The 18,694-nt window shown below is 42.5% G+C and overlaps 1 protein-coding gene across 1 annotated transcript in view; it reads right to left on the reverse strand.

The window, feature by feature from the left end:
* Positions 1-4,946: 4,946 nt before the first annotated feature.
* Positions 4,947-18,694, reverse strand: part of ipo11 (importin 11) — a 158,539-nt gene continuing 144,791 nt past the window's right edge. Inside the window, exon 30 of the mRNA XM_008284047.1 lies at positions 4,947-7,070. Within this exon, the coding sequence (XP_008282269.1) occupies positions 6,906-7,070 (165 nt within the window). The 3' untranslated portion in view covers positions 4,947-6,905. The remainder of the gene's footprint in view (positions 7,071-18,694) is intronic.

Consider the following 18,694-nt stretch of genomic DNA (forward strand, 5'->3'; position numbering starts at 1 on the left):
GTCTGTCTCTAAGTGTAGCCCTGTGATAGACTGGTGACACTAGTGAGGATCAAGCGGTGTATAGATAATGGATCAATGGATGGATAGTTTAAAGGGACAAAGTGTAAGTTCAAGTTGATAGGATCTACAACATACAAACAAAATGATAAATGAGATTCACTTCAAACGGCACTTTAGCTAAAGCTCAGGTGCACTTTTACAATGTGACTAACCGATGCAAAGTATAGAAATGGTACGTTTAAGGACAACGCCAGACGAGCACTTTTGTTTCTCTGATCTCTATGCTGAACGAACTGTCTGTGGCTTCATATTTATCATACCACCATCCATCCATCCATCCATCCATCCATCCATTATCTATACACCACTTAATCTTCACTAGGGTCATGGGGGGCTGGAGTCTATCCCAGCTGACTCAGGGTGAAGGCAGGAGACCACCTGGACAGGTCACCAGTCTATCACAGGGCTACACTTAGAGACAGACAACCAAGCACACTCACATTCACACCTACGGACAATTTAGAATCACCAATTAACCTCAACATGTTTCTGGACTGTGGGAGGAAGCCAGAGAACCCGGAGAGAACCCACGCTGCACAGGGAGAACATGCAAACTCCACGCAGAAAGATTCCGGTGCCCCCACCGGGACGCGAACCGGCAACCTTCTTGCTGCGAGGCAACAGTGCGCCACCTTGCAGACATGTGAAATATCCAGATTTTAATGCTAACATTCAGGAAACAAATCCATCTAAACATTTCCAAGCTTATATCCAAAAACATAAAGAATTTAATTAAATCCTCTGATGTATTCTGACTATTTGTCGAAGTTTACCATGTCTAGGTTTCTGTATGTTAAGTGCCCAACGTCAACATCACGACTCCCTGTACCCTGTAGTTATTAGCAAAGCAGGTAAATTAAAAACCAGGGTGATATAGAAGTCTGTCGCAGCAAATACTTCTGTTTGCTGCTTGACATTTCGTTCCACGTGCAGAAAACATGAAAAAAAAAAAAAACTTGGATCATCCTGGAAAATACACTGATGAATGTATATGAATAAAGGAGCATAAACAAAAGAATCAATATTTGCTAAAGTTTTGAACAGGCTGCTGGGATAATCTTTAAAGAGGGAAACCAACCCTCTGAAGAATGCGAATCATTGATTAAAGCTAATCCTGCTGCTCTCTGTCACGCATACCACGGGATAATTACCACAAAGCTTCGCAGATAGTCTACCTGTGGTTCTTATCTGTCTCTAAAGAACTACACTGGTAGTAAGCGTAATGGGATGAAAGAGTGGGAGAAGAAAGATGAACGACTGAGGCTCCTGGATTAATAGCGCTGGCGAGGAAGAAACGGCCGGGTGGGAAGCGAAGAGAGGTGCGGAATCCTTAATCGTCTCTTTGCACTCTATAAGCCGCTCGAGTGACCAGTCGCCAGAAGTACATTTGTTCTTGAGCAATTAAGACAAATGGGTCGATGCTGACCACCGCTGCCTTTGTTTTCTTCTCCGTCGGCAAGAACAAAAAGCATTTAGGGAAACTTATGGGAGTAGTTGTCAGTCTGTGGAAAAGCATATGAGATTTATTTACAGAGCCTGTGAGCAGCAGCACCATTGATACAACAGCTACGTAGTATGTAACCCTTAAAAACTTGCTTATTGCTGTGCCGCTTGCTGAGTGCTGCAGCATTTCCAGACTTCCCTCAGAGCAAACGCACTGTATGGAGAAAGCAGAATTGCTCTTTTGATCTATGCGTCTCCGAGGTGGACCAGGGGAAGCAGACAGGAACAACCAAGTCGTTAAGGAGACTGGAAAAAAAAAAAAAAAACATGCACAGTTTGAGCATTTCCAAACAGGACAAACTTCTGCGGATTCAAATGCAGCACCCCGCCGCTACGGTCAAAAGGTTTACGGCCGAGTTAGTCGTCTGTCAGAGTGGAGGTGAAGGGGGGTGAGCGGAGGTGCCTGGGGTGTTCTTGATGCTGGCTGGAGGTGGAGTTGATGGAAAGTGGAGAAAAGCAGGCAGGTTTGCTAGACGGAGAGCGTAGCTGGAGATCTGGCTGGTTGCCTGACACCCGGAGAGCAAGCAGGCTGGCACACGCTGAGGAATCACAAAGGGTGACACAACAATCTGGCGAAGACGGGCGGCGAAGACGGGGTTCGTATAGTGCAGGAGCTGGTGAGGTAATGGTGGATAGGTGTGCCAGTGCCTAGCGCACGTGTAAAGCCGCAACACAAGACACACAAACACACTTCCAACCACCCTGCTTCCTTTTTGTGGGGGTAACCTGTTTTGCTCTATATGCAAATTTGCATGTGCGAGTGGCTGCATCTGGTTGGTGTCGTCGTCCTCCTGCGGTTTGACGCTTGATTAGACGCAGACCTCCAATCAAGCTCTGCACCTGTATTCAGAAGTGCTGCCAGTCTGCTCATTCAGCAGCAGCAGCTTTTGTGTATTGTGCAGTTTACCTACGTGCCTCTGTGTGTGAGAGTTGTGAGGCAATACTTTTCAGAAAGGAGGTTTGGGGCTATGCAAGGGACTCTCGCTGAAGTTAGGCTCTCGTAGTTGTAGAAGATATCACACAGGGGTGCTACTCCTTTGAGAGTTTTTGTTTTGGATATCCTTGGGTAAAGTAAGTTCGGGTTTGGTTTTAACGATTTTATTTAGTAATTGTAAGTTAGTTTAGTGTGTTTATAACTACAGTCGTGACTTGATAATCCGACACTAAATGTAAAACCTTCTTTTATGTCGGATAGCAAGGCTGTCGGGTTGTCAAGACGGAGGTCGAGATACAAGGAGGGCTTGATGCTAGAAGGCTCATTAGTTGTTAATATTTATTGTTTATAGTTGTTATAATAAGTAGTATATTGTTAGAACACTACGCATCGCTGGATTTCATGCCTAATTGACCGGTGTGCTTGTGCACATTCCGGCCACTTCCACCCCGTCGGAGCAGAAGTGGCCGGAACACACAGGCAGTACTTGGCTGCTGATGCCGGTTTAGCTAGCGGTCACACTTCTGTTTCCACCATCGCTGGCGGCGCCGGCAGGAAGTGGCGGGCAAGATACGCTCCACCGTTACCATCCATATTTACTTCCGTAAACACTGAGCATGCTCGCTGCGTGACGTCGTCGTGTCCTCTTCTGCGCATGCGGGACACTTTTGGGTCGCATGAAGTTCACACAGCAGATCACATACAAGTCGCATTTAATTGGAAATGTGAACGAACTCGCAAACAAATCTGATTTCACACAAAAATCCTCATTGAGCATCAAGTCCTGCAGTGTGAACGTAGCCAATCTGTGGGATTGTTCAGTCAGATAATACGCTGTTATCCTAATTGGTGACATAAAATGTCATGTCAGAGTCACAATCCAAGGCTGTCGGTATGCTAAGGCTGTTTTTCATGGGTTCAGTTCATTTTTCCTAAAACCTGTCGGATAGCAAGGTTTTCAGATTGTTAAGGGACAGATTATCAAGTCATGACTGTACTGGTAAAAGTCCTCCTTTAGTTATATTTTCTTATATATTTAAGTAGCACCCTTCACCCAGTTCCTCCTTTTCATTTGTGATCTTGTGATGTATGTTAACTACTTATTCCAATAAAGAAACCAGTTTATAAACTAGTTAACAGCGGCCACTTTGCTGCTTTTGTTTCCACGCCCAAACAGAGTTCGACTTACTTCCTGTAGGTACAAACTAAAGCTTCCCTGACGAAGCACGTACTATTCCAGGCAGTATGCATACAACTGGGACTCACTGCTTCGTCATAACGTCCCACCTTAAACTCTGACTGTTGCAATCTGTTGTGCGAAACGACCCGTTATCTGTCAGCGCGCTCTCAGCTGCTCGAGCTTGTTTGTGCTCGCGCCACTCGTGACACCGTGACGTGGGTTTGCAGAGGGCTGCGGGTCTGAACGCATCCAGGTTTGCATATTGCAAAAAAAAATCCGACCAGATGTAGTCGGACGAAGTGATATTTTTGGCATTTGACGTACTGAATCTTTTTCCGGCACACTTCATAATACGGATATTGTAGCACACCCACAGACAAACCCACACAGAGAGAAAAAGAGGGAGGGGGAGACAAATACAGCACAGTAGGAGAACAGAGAGCCAGGACACAAAACTAAAGCACACCTCTGAAAATTAAACCCAGAGTAGAGACATAACTTTACAAAGTGACACCACAAAAGCATGACACCAGCGATGTGGAACCGGGCGTGTCTAATAAGCATGCAACTCTGCATAAATGTCATGGCCCCCAGATAGATTTCTTAATGACTTATGATTCCATGATGTCCAGAATTAGAAAATGCCATGGCACCTATTGAACGTGATATATACATTTATGTCCCCTTAAGGAAGAAATGTAATAAGTTTGGTTAATTTTTTCCTGCAGCACCATGATAAGGTCACATTTTCTCCTATTCTTTGGTTTAGGAGCAATTACATGCAAAAAACTAATACAATTTCCATCAGACCGAGCTGCATGCAGACAATCTGCATGTTATCATGGTGTTGTTTCCCTTTGGCTCAAATCACCAAGCCTCACAGAGCCACTAGGAGAACCCTGGTCCTGTTGTCCCCATTAGCTGCCAGTTCATTTCCCTGTTTTCTCCCGTGCCATTCGTGCAATCACATCGCTGTGGTTATTTCCCTGTTATCAAACCAACAGTGTCGCCTCTTCTTCCAACCTGATCTCGGCAAGTACACACCGGGATGTTTCTCTTCCTTCTCTGCCGTCAAAGAGTTCAGATCCACGATGGTAAACTGAAGCCCATCCTGTCACCTGCACCATGACTCGGTTATTAAACGAGATGGTTGTGCCGGGGTCGCTCCGTAGAATCAGAAAATACAGAATCTGAAATGATATCAAGAACTCAGCAGGGCTTTGGGATTTTTACTTACAGAAATAAGCAGCGCAAATACAAAGACAACTGTTCTCTGGCTGATTACTGCATTTTATTGAAGGCTTTGGAAAAACGCAACAAGGATTATTTCCGATCAAAACAGAACCAAGTGTATAACCCAAAAACATCCCTCTAGAGCCCGCCGTGTTCAAAACTTCATAATCGCCGTCAATAACTAGTAAAGAAATCTTAGAAGGTTAAACTAGTTAAGAAGTGAACGTAATAGTAAAAAGGTTTTGTGTGTGTGTGTGTGTGTGTGTGTTTCAAGGATAGGTAAGGCTGAAAGCATAAGGCTGTAACTCTGACTGCTACTCAACTCTATCACAGTGTCAAAGGAGCTAGTGTCAGGATCATCTCTGGCCCAGGAAGGGGGACCAGCTTACTGAGAGAGAGAGAAAACGATATTGTTCCATAAATTCCAGAAGAACAGATTGTAAAGGCAGGGCATAGGTTCACATTATTGTCAAACTTTCAGTTCAAATTAAACCACATTTTACTCTAAATGAGTCAAATTAAGACCACGTTTCATACATGAAACAGGTCCACTTGCCTCTCAGATAAATTTATTTATTAGCTAAGTGCCACTATGCAGTCATTTATTATTTTCCTTCATAATTAGTTGAGTCGAAAAACTGGTTCTTCTGTGAAATCAAATCAAATCTGAGCTTCATCTCTCAGTCAAACCAGAAATACGCGCAACTTCCTCTCAGGAGTGAAGCATTCTGACCCTTCACAGTGACTCACCATGTGACTTGTCGACAGCCACTTGGGCCAGAACGCATCGAATTCGTTCAAATAAAACCGTGATGACACAACCCGTTTGCAGTACGTCTGCACGTTAAACAAGACGGCGGTGAGACGAGGAAAAACGGCGACAATTCATGATGAGGCAACTTCAGCCTAATTTGCACAATCCTGCTGCACTGCTCCGAGGCGTCCCGCCGCTAAGTATACCGATGTGAGAAGATGGGAAAAAAAGAAAAGAATATGTGAAACAGTTTTTGGTTATTAAAGTGCTCCGACACACCATCAATTAGCAGCAGTATGTATGTACATATAAATGTGGTTCAGCACTCTTACAAATCAACCATTTAAAAATCCCCCATTTTACAGATGAAAAAAAAAAAAAAAAAAAAGAGAAACAATCCCTCTATAACTAGGTCTTAAAAAGAAAGAAAAACACTTTTGAGTTCTCTCAGTAGTTACTTCAACGTGACCTCTAGCTATGACAAAATTATATATATAGATTGTTTTTTAAAAATGGAGGAGAAATTAACAAAGTAAAAACAAAATGGAAATTAAAATATCATCGTCATGCAGAATATCATCCATACTTTACATACATACAAAATTACATTTCTTTTTTTCTCTTTTAAGAATAGATTCTGTAAACACTGCTTTAGGTCCTTCGGTTTTGGTTTATCCACGTTTCTGCTACAATCCGTATGTTTCTCCATAGAAAATAGTCCGAGGCTCCTGCTCTGGCACCTGCAGATGATTTTTAAACTCCCCCGACCCTCCCCACAGGTTTTTTTTTTTTAATTTTATTTTTTTATACCATTCCTCCGATATTCTCCCCATTTCGCTTCAAAACCACAGAAAGTGAAGAAACTAGAAGAATTGAGTGGAAGCTCTCGTGTGCTGATGGGTTCATGTGGGTGTTTTAAAAACGTGGATGTACTTTGACGTTTTTAAGCACCCACATGAACCGCATCGCTATAAAAAAAAAAAAGAAAAAGAAAAAAGAAAAAGGGATGTAAAAGACACCAGATAATAGAGAAGGGGGACACGGGGTTAGCTGAGGACAGTTGACAAGGCTGAATATAGATAAGGCATAGCATGGGCAGAGGTTGGGAAGGTCTGAATTAGGAGTCCACACGTCGGGCAGATTGTTAGCCTTTTCCAGTACGTTTTCAAAAAAAGGGGGGGCAGAGGGTAGCGTTAGGCAAAGATGTTTGTGTAAGGTAGTGAAGGGACTGTAGACGGAATTCAGAGGCCTTGGAGGAACTCCTGGAGCTGCCTGACGAGCTCCGTGTCCACAGTCTCCATCAGGACCCCGAAGCCCTGGTCCCCCATCAGGGCCTGCTGAGCCTTCAGCTTTTCGTAGACAAACTGCTGCAGAGAAACGCTGTGCACCGGGTCCTCCAGGGCCAACTGCAGAGAGACAAAGGGAAAAAGGGAAAATTACAGTTTGGATCCCAGCAGAGGAAAATGTCTCCAAGTCAGCGTTTTTGGAAGAAAGGCCATGGGTTAGAAACTGCTTGTGTTTGTTCCCGTACACTGTGAGACATGCACTTCTAGGAAGTATTCAACCAAAGTGAAACTTCAACTGCGTCTGTACAGAAGAAAAAGAGTCTGAATAAATGACTAAAACAATTAATTGCATGCTTGCAAACATCACTTCCTGTTATCTGTGAAGATCCTCAGTCATCCAGGTCATGGTGATTCTGGTAGATTAATGGTAGCAACTGGACTTGCTTGAGTTCAGACGAGGAAGAGGAGCAACAAACCCACAACTGAAACCCAAACTCAGGTGTTAATGGATCCTTAATGATATCTGGAACTCCTAACTAGTCAGAGCTGATGAAGCCTCTTGGATGAAACGTCTTCAAGGAACTCAAGCAAGTCCAGTTGCTACGATAAATCTACCAGAATATTGCTTCTTGTTTTCGTCTCCAGAGTGAGTACAAGGAGGTAACGAATAAAAGCTGGATTCTTCTTGGGTATGCTTGGAATTTCCTTTTTTCTTGCACACTCTTGCTCAATATTTTGTAGTTTCATTCAAGCCTGCTTGCTCTGTGGTTAGATTCGAATGTGTAGATCAGGGGTCTCAAACTCGTGGCCCGCGGGCCAATTGAGGCCCACGGGATGATATTTTTGGGCCTCCAACTTGACATCAAAGTTGAGCTAAGCCAGTCTTTGCCCTGGGCGTTTTATATTTTTTATCAATTGTGGGCTATCATAGCTCAGGCTCATAACAGCAACACGAATTAGAAACGTGATTTGGGAGTGTCACTGAGTGGAGAGAAAATATATCCTGTCACCCAGTGCAAATGCGTTTTTGTTATTTTCTATCAGTGTGAGAAGCTCTTCTCCACCATGAACCTTAATAAGTCAAAGTACAGGTCCAAACTTACTGATGAGCATCTTCAAGCCACACTGAGGGTCTCAGTTGCTTCCTCCCTCAAGCCAAATGTGGCTCATTGTGTAAGAGGAAGTGTAGGTAAGAGAAGCCGATGTTCTGAAGAACCTTTCATGTTCTGAGTTGTTATTAATAAAGACTGAGAAGACTGGATCAGTTGTACTTTTTGGATTACTTGATGCCTCACTCAGACTCTACCTCCAGCGGCCCCCGGGTAAGTTGAGTTAGAGACCCCTGGTGTCAATGATTCCCCAAATCTTTGCATTTCAACACCAGAGCTCTGCACACTGGACCACTCTTCAGTTTCACGCTTTAATAATAACTCGCCTTTGGAGACAGATTACACGTAACCCAGATTGTTCTGCTGATAATCGGGCTCTTATTGGAGTTTATCAGATGACTTACTGAACTATGAATGTGCAAAAACAAAAAAGCTGTATATTACTGTTTGACTGCTCCCTAGCAGACTGGACTATACATTGTGTTTCCATTATGCAGGGTGTTTTGTTTTGTGCGTTCTTTACAGCAGGGACGGCGATAAACCCAAATCCTATATCCAAACAAACACATAAATCCAGGTCCAAACAGAACCACTCCACCTGAGCAACACCAACACGTATTAACAGAAAACACCTTCAACTCCGATAATATAATTCATATAAATGAACGGCTTGGTGAAGAGGCAAACACATTATTTCTCGTTCGTTCTTACGATTTCTGTTAAGGGTGGCAATACCTGCAAATGCAGTTGAAAAGGACATTCACCGACAATGCCCCCAAACTGTTGTCGAGTCGCTTTTGACAAACGGAGAATGAAAAGCAACTCAGACAGTTTACCTTTTCCGACTTTGACGTACACATCTAACACAAAACTGGCACAAGAGAAAGTGATTCAGCATATGCAGCCGCTGCCATTCATCTTAGGCTGAAGAAAGCGCTGAAAAAATAATCCTTGACAATAGAGTAAAAAAAAAAAGTAAGAAAAAGTTGGCTGGCTGGCTCGAGCCAACACATTTCTGCAGGCATGCACACTGTCATTTATTATCCGCCGAGTGAAGAAAGGGCAGCGGCAAAACACAACAGCATGGGAAAGTTTGAAAGCCTGCAAATAAATGAGAGGAGTATACGTGTACTGTGAAGCATCCCACAAGCAAAACTTTTAGGTTTTTTTACATTCAAATCAACTTTTTGAATATTCTTTGTGCGATAAAATGATTGAAAAGTCTACCTGTGATTTTTTTTTTTTTAGGTTGTACATTCTGTGTTATGTAGATTTCCTTCTGGATATGAATCCGTCATTCAGTGAGATTTGTGTTGGTACAGTCGTGACTCGACACTAAATGTAAAACCTTCTTTTATGTCAGATAGCAAGGCTGTCGGATTGTCAAGACGGAGGTCCAGATACAAGGAGGGCTTGATGCTTGAAGCTCATTTGTTGTTAATAGTTGTTATAATAACTAGTAGGGCTGGTCCTAATAGCACTTTTTGGGCTCCGGATATTTGGGCCCAATTAATGATGAATATTCGGCGTGGTCGGGGGGTACTTCCACCCCGGGGGAGCGCTCCGACGGGGTGGAAATAGCTGGGACGCACAGGTAGTACTTGGCTGCTGATGCCAGTTTAGTTAGCGGTCACAGTTCTGTGTCCAACATCAACGGCGGTGGTGGCGGGGGAGTGGCAGATACACTCCACCGCCACCATCCATGTTTACTTCCATAAACACTGAGCACGCTCGCTGCGTGTGACGTCTCGTGTCCTCTTCTGCGCATGCGGGACACTTTTGGGTCGTATGAAGTTCACACAGCAGCTCACATACAAGTCGTATTTAATTAATTAAGCTCTACACTCCCTACCGCTTACTACGCTGGACCAACAAAACCCGCCTGATACAACCACCGCAACAGGGCCGAGGTCGATGGCTGGACTCTTCTCCTCTGTGGTTCCACGATGATGGAACAAGTTACCAAACTCTGTTCAACCTGCTGACTTTAAGACTAAAGACCAGCTCTTCACTGAACACCTTTGCACTGGACAGGCAAAAAACAAAAACAAACAAACAAACAAAATGACCTCCTTACAGCCTGCTGTTGGCATCATTGCCCTTTCACACTTGAATTTGTTCTATGGCACTTATCTAGATCGCTTTCTCCTGACTAGATCCTTGCTTGTGCTGTGTCTGCTCTCAGATGTACGTCGCTTTGGATAAAAATGTCTGCTAAATGAAATTGTAGAAATTGTAATTGGAAATGTGAACGAACTCACCAAAAATCAGATTTCACAAAAAAATCCTCATTGAGCATTAGGTCCTGCAGTGTGAACGTAGCCAATCTGTGGGATTGTTCAGTCAGATAATACACCGTTATCCTTGTTTGTGACATAAAATCTCATGTCGGAGTCAGAATCCAAGGCTGTCGGTATGTTAAGGCTATTTTTAATGGGTTCCATTCGTTTTTCCTAAAAACCTGTCGGATAGCAAAGTTTAGGATTGTTAAGCGTCGGATAATCGAGTCACGACTGTTTGTGCATGTGTGTGTAATATCTGCACATATTGTGGCTCTCTCTGAACAATGACTCTCTCTTTCTCTCCTGCTTTGATTTCCCCAAAGATTAATTACTCTTTTTATGCGATGCTGCTTGACACTCCGCCTCCAACCTTTTGAAAATCAGGTCAGTGTGGTAAATCGCACACATATACAAACTCCCTCAGTGGCTCAGTCTCTCCGACCACCTCACACAAACTTGACATTTTGGCAGGCGTGCACGCTCTTAATCGAGTATCAACAAAAGAGCCTCACAAAGCACAACTTTGGGCCCTTTGAGAGGCACAATATTGTAATGACAACTCCGAGTCTCTGGCCAATTACTGGCAACAATACTTGTCATGCCAATTAGTTCTTTGTCATTACAGTGCAATCAAACTAGTGAAGAGTGGCTGTTGGAGAGTGGATTAATGGAAAAGCTGTCATCTAACCTGCATAATTACCTTCAGCACAAGGACTTAGTGGAAGTTTTGTGTGTCTCTGTGCAGGACTACATCCTCTATCGCCTCGTGTGTGTGTGTGTGGCACAATCAGCTGTCTTTTGGCGCTTGCCAGGCTGTCATTTTCAATAAGAAACTGCTCTCAATGTCTCGTCTGGTGACATAAAGGTTAAATGAAAAGGAAAATGTGCGTCTGGAGCAACATCGAGGCCAACGTGTGCAATTTTAATCTTTATGATCCTCTTAAAAATCTACTGTAGTCTAATTGGGAAAACATTAATGACGAATGTCTGCCAGATAAATATCTAATTAGTTTTGGTTTAATAGGAGTACGAGCAATTAAAAAATCTGTAGGTATAACGTCTCAGGAACAATGCATCCAAATAAAAAGGACTTCATGCAAACTGAACGCCAGAGAAACAAAGCATTAAAACAAAAAGATAAAGTCTGGCCGACGAATAAGTTCATTCAGAAGCGTTTGCTGACGTAAATTGAAAATTCACAATAAAAGGACAGTTAAATTGAGGAAAGCAGCAAAATATAAACAGGATGTTAACACCAGATAGGAGCTTAAAGGCAGAACATTTCTAACAAACAACCTGCAGAGACAATGTTCTCAGGATGTACCGAGCAGCCTGAACCAGTCGGCAGTGTGGCCACGACAAAGACACACCGAGGCAGAGAGGGGAATAAGAACAAAGGAGGCATGAAGAAGTAAAGATAGAATTGCTAGGTGGAGATAAAATTTAAAAAAGAGGGGGTAATGAAAACACCAGAGATGGGAAGCACTGTCACGCAAGACAAGAGGACACCAGGAAACCGACACAATGACGTGGTAGCAGCAGAAAACACCGTTAAAGAAAGCGGGTGACGGAAAGCGAGGTGACGTGGGCCGCGGAGCGAGTGGGCACAGCTCGACATCATTGTTCGGGACGGAGAGGAGGGAAGAGATGAGTGGGCAACATGAGAGGAAACAGAGGCAGATGAAGAGAGACGGATGAAATGACAGGGCCTGTAAAAGCCCTCATCTCTGAAGTAATCCCCAGACTACTGCTGCCCTCTCCCAAGGCAAACAAAGTAAAAGAGTGTTATTATTGTAAAAAAAAACATCAGTGTTGTTCAAAATGGGCCTGTGCCAAACACATTTAGCACACACATATCCCCCAAGTGTGCCAAGATCAGGAAATGCTCTCTGGATGACGGGCCCTCACAAAGACAAGCACAGTGGTACGAAAAAAAAACCCCAAACACACAACTACATACTGTTACTGGTTCAGTCGTCCTCAAATTTACTCATACATTAAAGAAAAGGCTAAATTCACAACAGTCACTCAAATACAGTCGTGAACGCCCCGACGGGGTGGAAGTGGCTGGAACATACAGGCAGTACTTGGCTGCTGATGCCAGTTTAGTTAGCGGTCACACTTCTGTTTCCACCATCAGTGGTGGCGGGGGAGTGGCAGATAAGCTCCACCGTTACCATCCATGTTTACTTCCATAAACACTGAGCACGCTCACTACGTGTGACGTCGTCGTGTCCTCTTCTGTGCACTTTTGGGTCGTATGAAGTTCACACAGCAGATTATATACAAGTCGCATTTAATTGGAAATGTGAACGAACTTGCAAAAAAAAAATCAGATTTCACAAAGAAATGCGAATTCAGCATTAAGTCCTGCAGTGTGAATGTAGCCAATCTGTGGGATTGTTCAGTCAGATAATACGCCGTTATCCTGATTTGTGACATAAAATGTCATGTCGGAGTCAGAATCCAAGGCTGTCGCTATGTTAAGGCTACTTTTCATGGGTTCAGTTCATTTTTCCTAAAAACCTGTCGGATAGCAAAGTTTAGGATTGTTAAGGGTCAAATTATTGAGTCACAACTGTAGCTAGAAACTGAAAAAAGTAATAATAAATAAAAAAATTGCTAAATTAGAATTTAGTGAAATATGACATTGCTTTTGATTTGTTCCTGAAAAGAGTAATTAAAAAAAACAAAACAACTGTCCTGGACAAATGAGAGCTCTTTGCTGATGAGCAGTGAAGTCAGAATACCTGTCAACAGGTGCAGACGTCTGCCTGAGAGTTAGAGAAAACACTTGATTGCAGTGATTGGCTCATTATTTTATTAGTTCACGGGTCCTTCATGTTTTTTTTTTTCCCTTCTCAATATTTCTGTTGAACAACAATTCAAAAACAACGTCATAACTTTCATTACATTTGTATTTATTATTACTTTCGTCAATTTCATCCTCCTTCTTTAATAGGAGGAATAAATCTGAGGACGACTGTACCTTAACAAAGCTTATAATCAACTCATAAAATTAAAAATAGCCAGCCTATCAAAAATGTATTGTTCTAAACTTGTGACCTCTGCATTTTTGCTTCCATTCTTCTTCCAGTCATTATTACACTCCAACAGGCTACTCTATTTAGCGGAGAGGAAAAAAAAACAACATGCACATTTATAAAGTAGCAGAAGACATGAAAGGGAGCTAAGTCAGGCAGGCAATCGCTAACTGGAGTTAATGATGCAATAACCTGTACTTTTGCAGCTTTTATTTTTATATCCCACGGTGCCTCATGTCTAACCGCAAACACACAAATACAGTGCATCCGTGTGAGCGCTCGCTCCGGTGTGATGTAATGAGCTGTGGGGCTGCATGATGTATTGAAGTGTAAACTGCAAACTGTATTGTGCAAGGCGACGCTGACAGCACACAGTTTAGTGGATTAGACTGCGGGCAAATGTTAATTTCATCAGCTAATTTATGACACATCATCTACGGGCTCGCCAGCCAGTCGCCTTCAGAATGTCTGCCCGGGCTTGTAAGCTGCTCTCAAGTGGTTGAGTTTGACTAAGAAAAAAATCATGTTGCTCAAGTGAAGCGCGTCTCACACATGTTGTAATGGCGTCGTGCTTATATAAGACACAAGAGAGAAAAAAATCCAGCGCTGCTTTAAAATGCAAAAAAAAAAAAAAAAAAAGGCTTCAGTGTAATCGGTTTAAACTAACCACTGTCTTATGTTACAGTCTGACAGCTTAGCTTGTATTAGTAAAATATTTATAACTATCTAAATATTGATACGTCAAGTTAGTGATCTTCTTCACTTTGCTGCCACACACAGCCGAGGAAGCTTCATCTAGTCCTACTTCGACCGATATGGATTTTTTGAGACCGATTCCGATATTTGTCAAAAAAAAATTAACCGACTAATGGGCCAAGTAATTAAAATAAATAAAATAGCTTCTTTTTTGGTCCCTTAATGCTTACAACAACAAAGATATGAATCACAGGCAGGACATTTTACTGTTTTACAATATTTTGTCCTTTAGTATTTGTTGAACTTTACAACAGAAAGGATTTTTCAAGAACAAAAACATGCAGCAAAGCATTAAACATGATATGCATCTGTAAAAAATAAAACAAAGACGTTTTCTGAACATATATGTCTGTAATGTGGGCTATTTTATTTTAAATGTGCATTTTGCATTTTTCTTTCTATGAAATATATAGATGAATATAGCTACCTTTAGGCGTAGGCCACAGGTTTCTGCTGTATATAAGCAACATAATAAGTGAAGTTACTGGCAGAATAATATTTATGCAGCCCTCTGATGCCCTTTAACGTTAAACAGACAGTAATGTTGAGTATTTTAATTTCTCGGATCTGCACTGAATAACCCCCTCTATCTATCTATCCATCTATCCATCCATCCATCCATCCATCGCCATTTAGAAATTAAGAATATATCAGCGTTTAATCTGCAAAACTCCGGCTGATGATGAGAATTTTGAAAAGGGCTATAATCGGGCCCTCATCGCCAATACTGCATTGTAACACAGAAACACAATGTACAATAGGTGCTGTCATTTACAGTCTTTTTACAACAGAAAAACTAAGAACTAGCCCAGTGATTTAATTAGGGTTTAAAGTGTCACCCCCAAGCTGCTGTGTCACGCTGGCAGTCAAAACAAATCCTTTTACGGTGTCGTCATCTTCTGACAGAGTCACAATAGATACAGATTATGAACAGTGTGATCGGCTCTGTCAATATTTAAAATCAAATAGCAACGAGAACATTGATTTTTTTCTGCTGAATATGCAACAGACAGAAATGCATTTTGTCATATATACAACCTGTTAGCCAGCATTAGAGCTACTGGTTTAAATACAAGTTAATGACAGCGGTAGTGTATTGTACTGACATTTAAAATAAATAGATTAGGGGGGCATTGAGGACACGGCCAAGAGTTCTGCTTTATTTTCCCCCCCCATGTTCCCCATCAATAAAAAAGAAATCACTGTGGTTCATGTAAAGTTTTCAAACATATCAAAAGAGAAGAAGGAACACGTGATGCTCATTTTTGCTGGAATGAAACCAGTTTGAAACGATTGTCGCTGCTGTGTGACACTGCACATTTATAATGCTTGGAAACCACCATTTGAAGATGGAAAACTGCGGCCATAAGGGGGTGCACATGGTCAGTAACAATAGTGATGCTGTGGGCATTCATAGCATGATTGATTAAACGGGGATTAAGGGGAACGAAGTGCGCCAAGATCACACTTCCCACAACATTACTCTACCAGCAGCAGCAGCAGCAGCAGCCTGGACTGTTGACTCAAGACAGGTTGGATCCATGGATTCATGCTGCAGATGCCAAATTCTGACCCCACCATCTGCATGTCTCAGCAGAAATCCACATTCTTTAGACCTGGCTACGTTTTTCCAGGCTTCAGCGTGAGCCGGTGTCCTATGCATCCACTACCGCTGCCTCTGTTAGCAGAGTTAGAACTGCAGATGTGCAAATAGCAAGCTGTGACTCTCATTAAAAACCCCCCTTTTCAGTTTTCTTTGTTTGTGTACACCTTAAATGTCAGCTAATATTCATTTGGGGAAAAAAAAATAAAGAGAGAATATAGTTAAATATGCAAAATATTAGCATATTTAACTGTGTTCTTTCAATCCATGCACTCAGGCTCAGTTTAAATCGATGGCTGCTGCTGAATCCCTAAAGGTAACATTTAATTAACAAACATAATAGCAGGACAATTTAAATTTTAAACTCATGAATTTGCACAGACCTTTTGCCCTGAAAGCACTTTCTTTGTACACGTGTGCTGCTTACTGTGTTCCAATTCAGCACCGCAGCCAGCTCGCATGCTGAGGCGGCCCGAAACGTCCGCGCTCCGCATGAATAAATAACTTAAATTGAGTGCCATGCTATATTATTTTTGATTCATATTTAAGACATGCCATTGATAAATGCTTCACACTGCACATTTCTTAAAGACCCTGCACACCAGCGCAGGCAATTTCACTTATTCTGTCTAATTAGACCCAAACTTAAGGTTGGAAGGGCTGCGCTGGGAATTAGGTGAAGTCCCATCGACTCTGATAAGAATGATAAAGGTTTAATTTGTTCCAGCCCGGCCGATGCAACAAAGCTAGCAAGGGGACGTAAATCAAACAAGGTCTGCGCATTTATGGACTTATTCTGGTAGATTAATCGTAGCAACTGGACTTGCTTGAGTTCGTTGAAGATGTTTCACCTCACATCCAAGAGGCTTCATCAGTTCTGACTGACTAGTTGGGAGTTCCAGATACTTATATCCTTAAGGAGCCATTAACCCCTGAGTTTCAATTGGGGGTTTGTTGCTCCTCCCCCTCGTTATGTGAGTCGTTGGTGCTCCCCCTGCCACAGTGGGGTTCGTTAGGGTCTTCTGTGGCTAGGTGTGGATATGGTTTCATCTTCCTGGGGAGAGATCTTAGGACTGAATTGTAAACAGGTGATGCCTCAGACCTCCACCTCTGTTGAGGGATGGTCTTTCCAGTTTGACATAGATCTTTCACCTCTCTCTCTCAAACCATCTGTCCTCCTCACATTTCTAGACACTCCTGAGAAGAGCTGGAATCCTCCAAAATAAACTGGATGTATCATGGGTATGACTGGCCTTTAAATATCATCAGTCATTTTTAGCAACAATAGAAACCCGTCTATTAAACATTGGTTCGCCTAAAGTAAAAAGACTTTCTGACATTCCTCATGACAGTGAAACAATTAACTAAAAATCATCGACTTAAACTCAAGGCAGCACCTTCAGAAAGCACTAAGAAAGCATGAATCAGAAAAACATCCTGACAGGAAACTTATAATCTCTTGTTGTCCCTGCTAGACACTTTTCTGTCATGCATTACTAAACGTACTTTTCAAGCGCAACAGTAATTTTCTATGATAATTTCTCTTGGCAGGAAGTGCTATTCTGGCACATTCGCCCCAGGACAGCAATTTTAACCAGTCTGACGATAAAGACTGTAAGAGAGAGAAAGAGATGAAATACAATCCCATCAGGATACAAATGCGGCACGATGAAGGTGATCTTATAAACTGAAAGCATGTCTCATTTATGTCATTTGCTGAGCTGCATGATGGGAGTTAATTGTGTGAAACGTGCTCGGTTCGGGTCATTTGAGGCAAGTTTTGGAGCTTCGCACCGGCAGGAAGATGAAACGGGAGAGTAATTGGGGCGCGTGGATGTGTGAGGGGAAAGATAAAGGCAACAGAATGATGGGCTGAGGAGTGGAAGTGCAATGACCAAAAAGAAGAAGGAGGAAAAAAAAAAGGACGTCGCTCCCTTGAGAAGTGGAGCTACAATAACACACCAAGTGGAGTGAAAACAAGGGAGAGGAAAATTGACCGAGGGATCAAGCGACGAAGGAAAAAAAAACAATCTGCATGAATATAAGCCAAGCTGATGGAGCACAAACCAAACACTCCTGTCACGGCAAAAAAAAAATAAAAAATGCACGCAAAAGAGGAAACCAGGGGAATCGTGGGGAAGAAAAGAAATGGAGTGATGATGAGAGGAAAGCATAAAAGGAAAGTGACATGCTCCCTGCTGTGGTTTACTGATAAAGAAGCAACGGTCTTCACGCCACAGAGAGAGTAGAAGATAAATGAGAGGTAGGATGAAAAGCAAAGAGACAAATGAGATGTGAAGAAGTGAGGGGGGTGAAAAGGCTTTGGTAGTTGCCTAGTGAGCAGATGAAGAGAGAGAAGACAGAATAGAGAAGTAGCAAAGATATGCAGAGAAGAGAGAGAGAGGAAAAAAAGAAACTGTAGTCATGACGATGATGATGATGATGATGATGATAGCAATAACGGCGATAAGCACCGACGGCTAAAAGTCTAACCACTCTCACCTCGTGCAAAACACCCAATAAAATAAACAGCCTCTACCTGTTCCATCTGTTCTGACACTGCTAAGAGTGGTTGGCAAACATTTTTACTGCTCGCATTTGTTGCTGTGCCATGCTAACGACTGTTTTGAGGTGGCACGGTTTCACACATCCGTGCCAGTAATGTGCAATTTACCCTCGACTCAAAAATTTGCTTGTAAGCTAAGAATATCCCCTTTGTCTGTGAAATAAGCCCGCTCGTGCCAACGGGCTGGAAGAGAATGAAGCCTGAGCGGCGCACGCTAAGAGAGTTTGTAACAAGATTACAGGCTATGAAATGATCATTTTGATCACGGTACAGTTTTTTTGGAGTCCAAAATGAAAGGCCGCGGTACAATGCGTGCTGGCTCACTCGTCTGACTAACTGACACCTAAATGGAACAGAGGCTTAATTAATGTTATTTGTTACAAC

This window comes from Stegastes partitus, unplaced genomic scaffold (assembly GCF_000690725.1).
Source record: "Stegastes partitus isolate 25-593 unplaced genomic scaffold, Stegastes_partitus-1.0.2 Scaffold341, whole genome shotgun sequence".
NCBI lineage: Eukaryota > Metazoa > Chordata > Actinopteri > Pomacentridae > Stegastes > Stegastes partitus.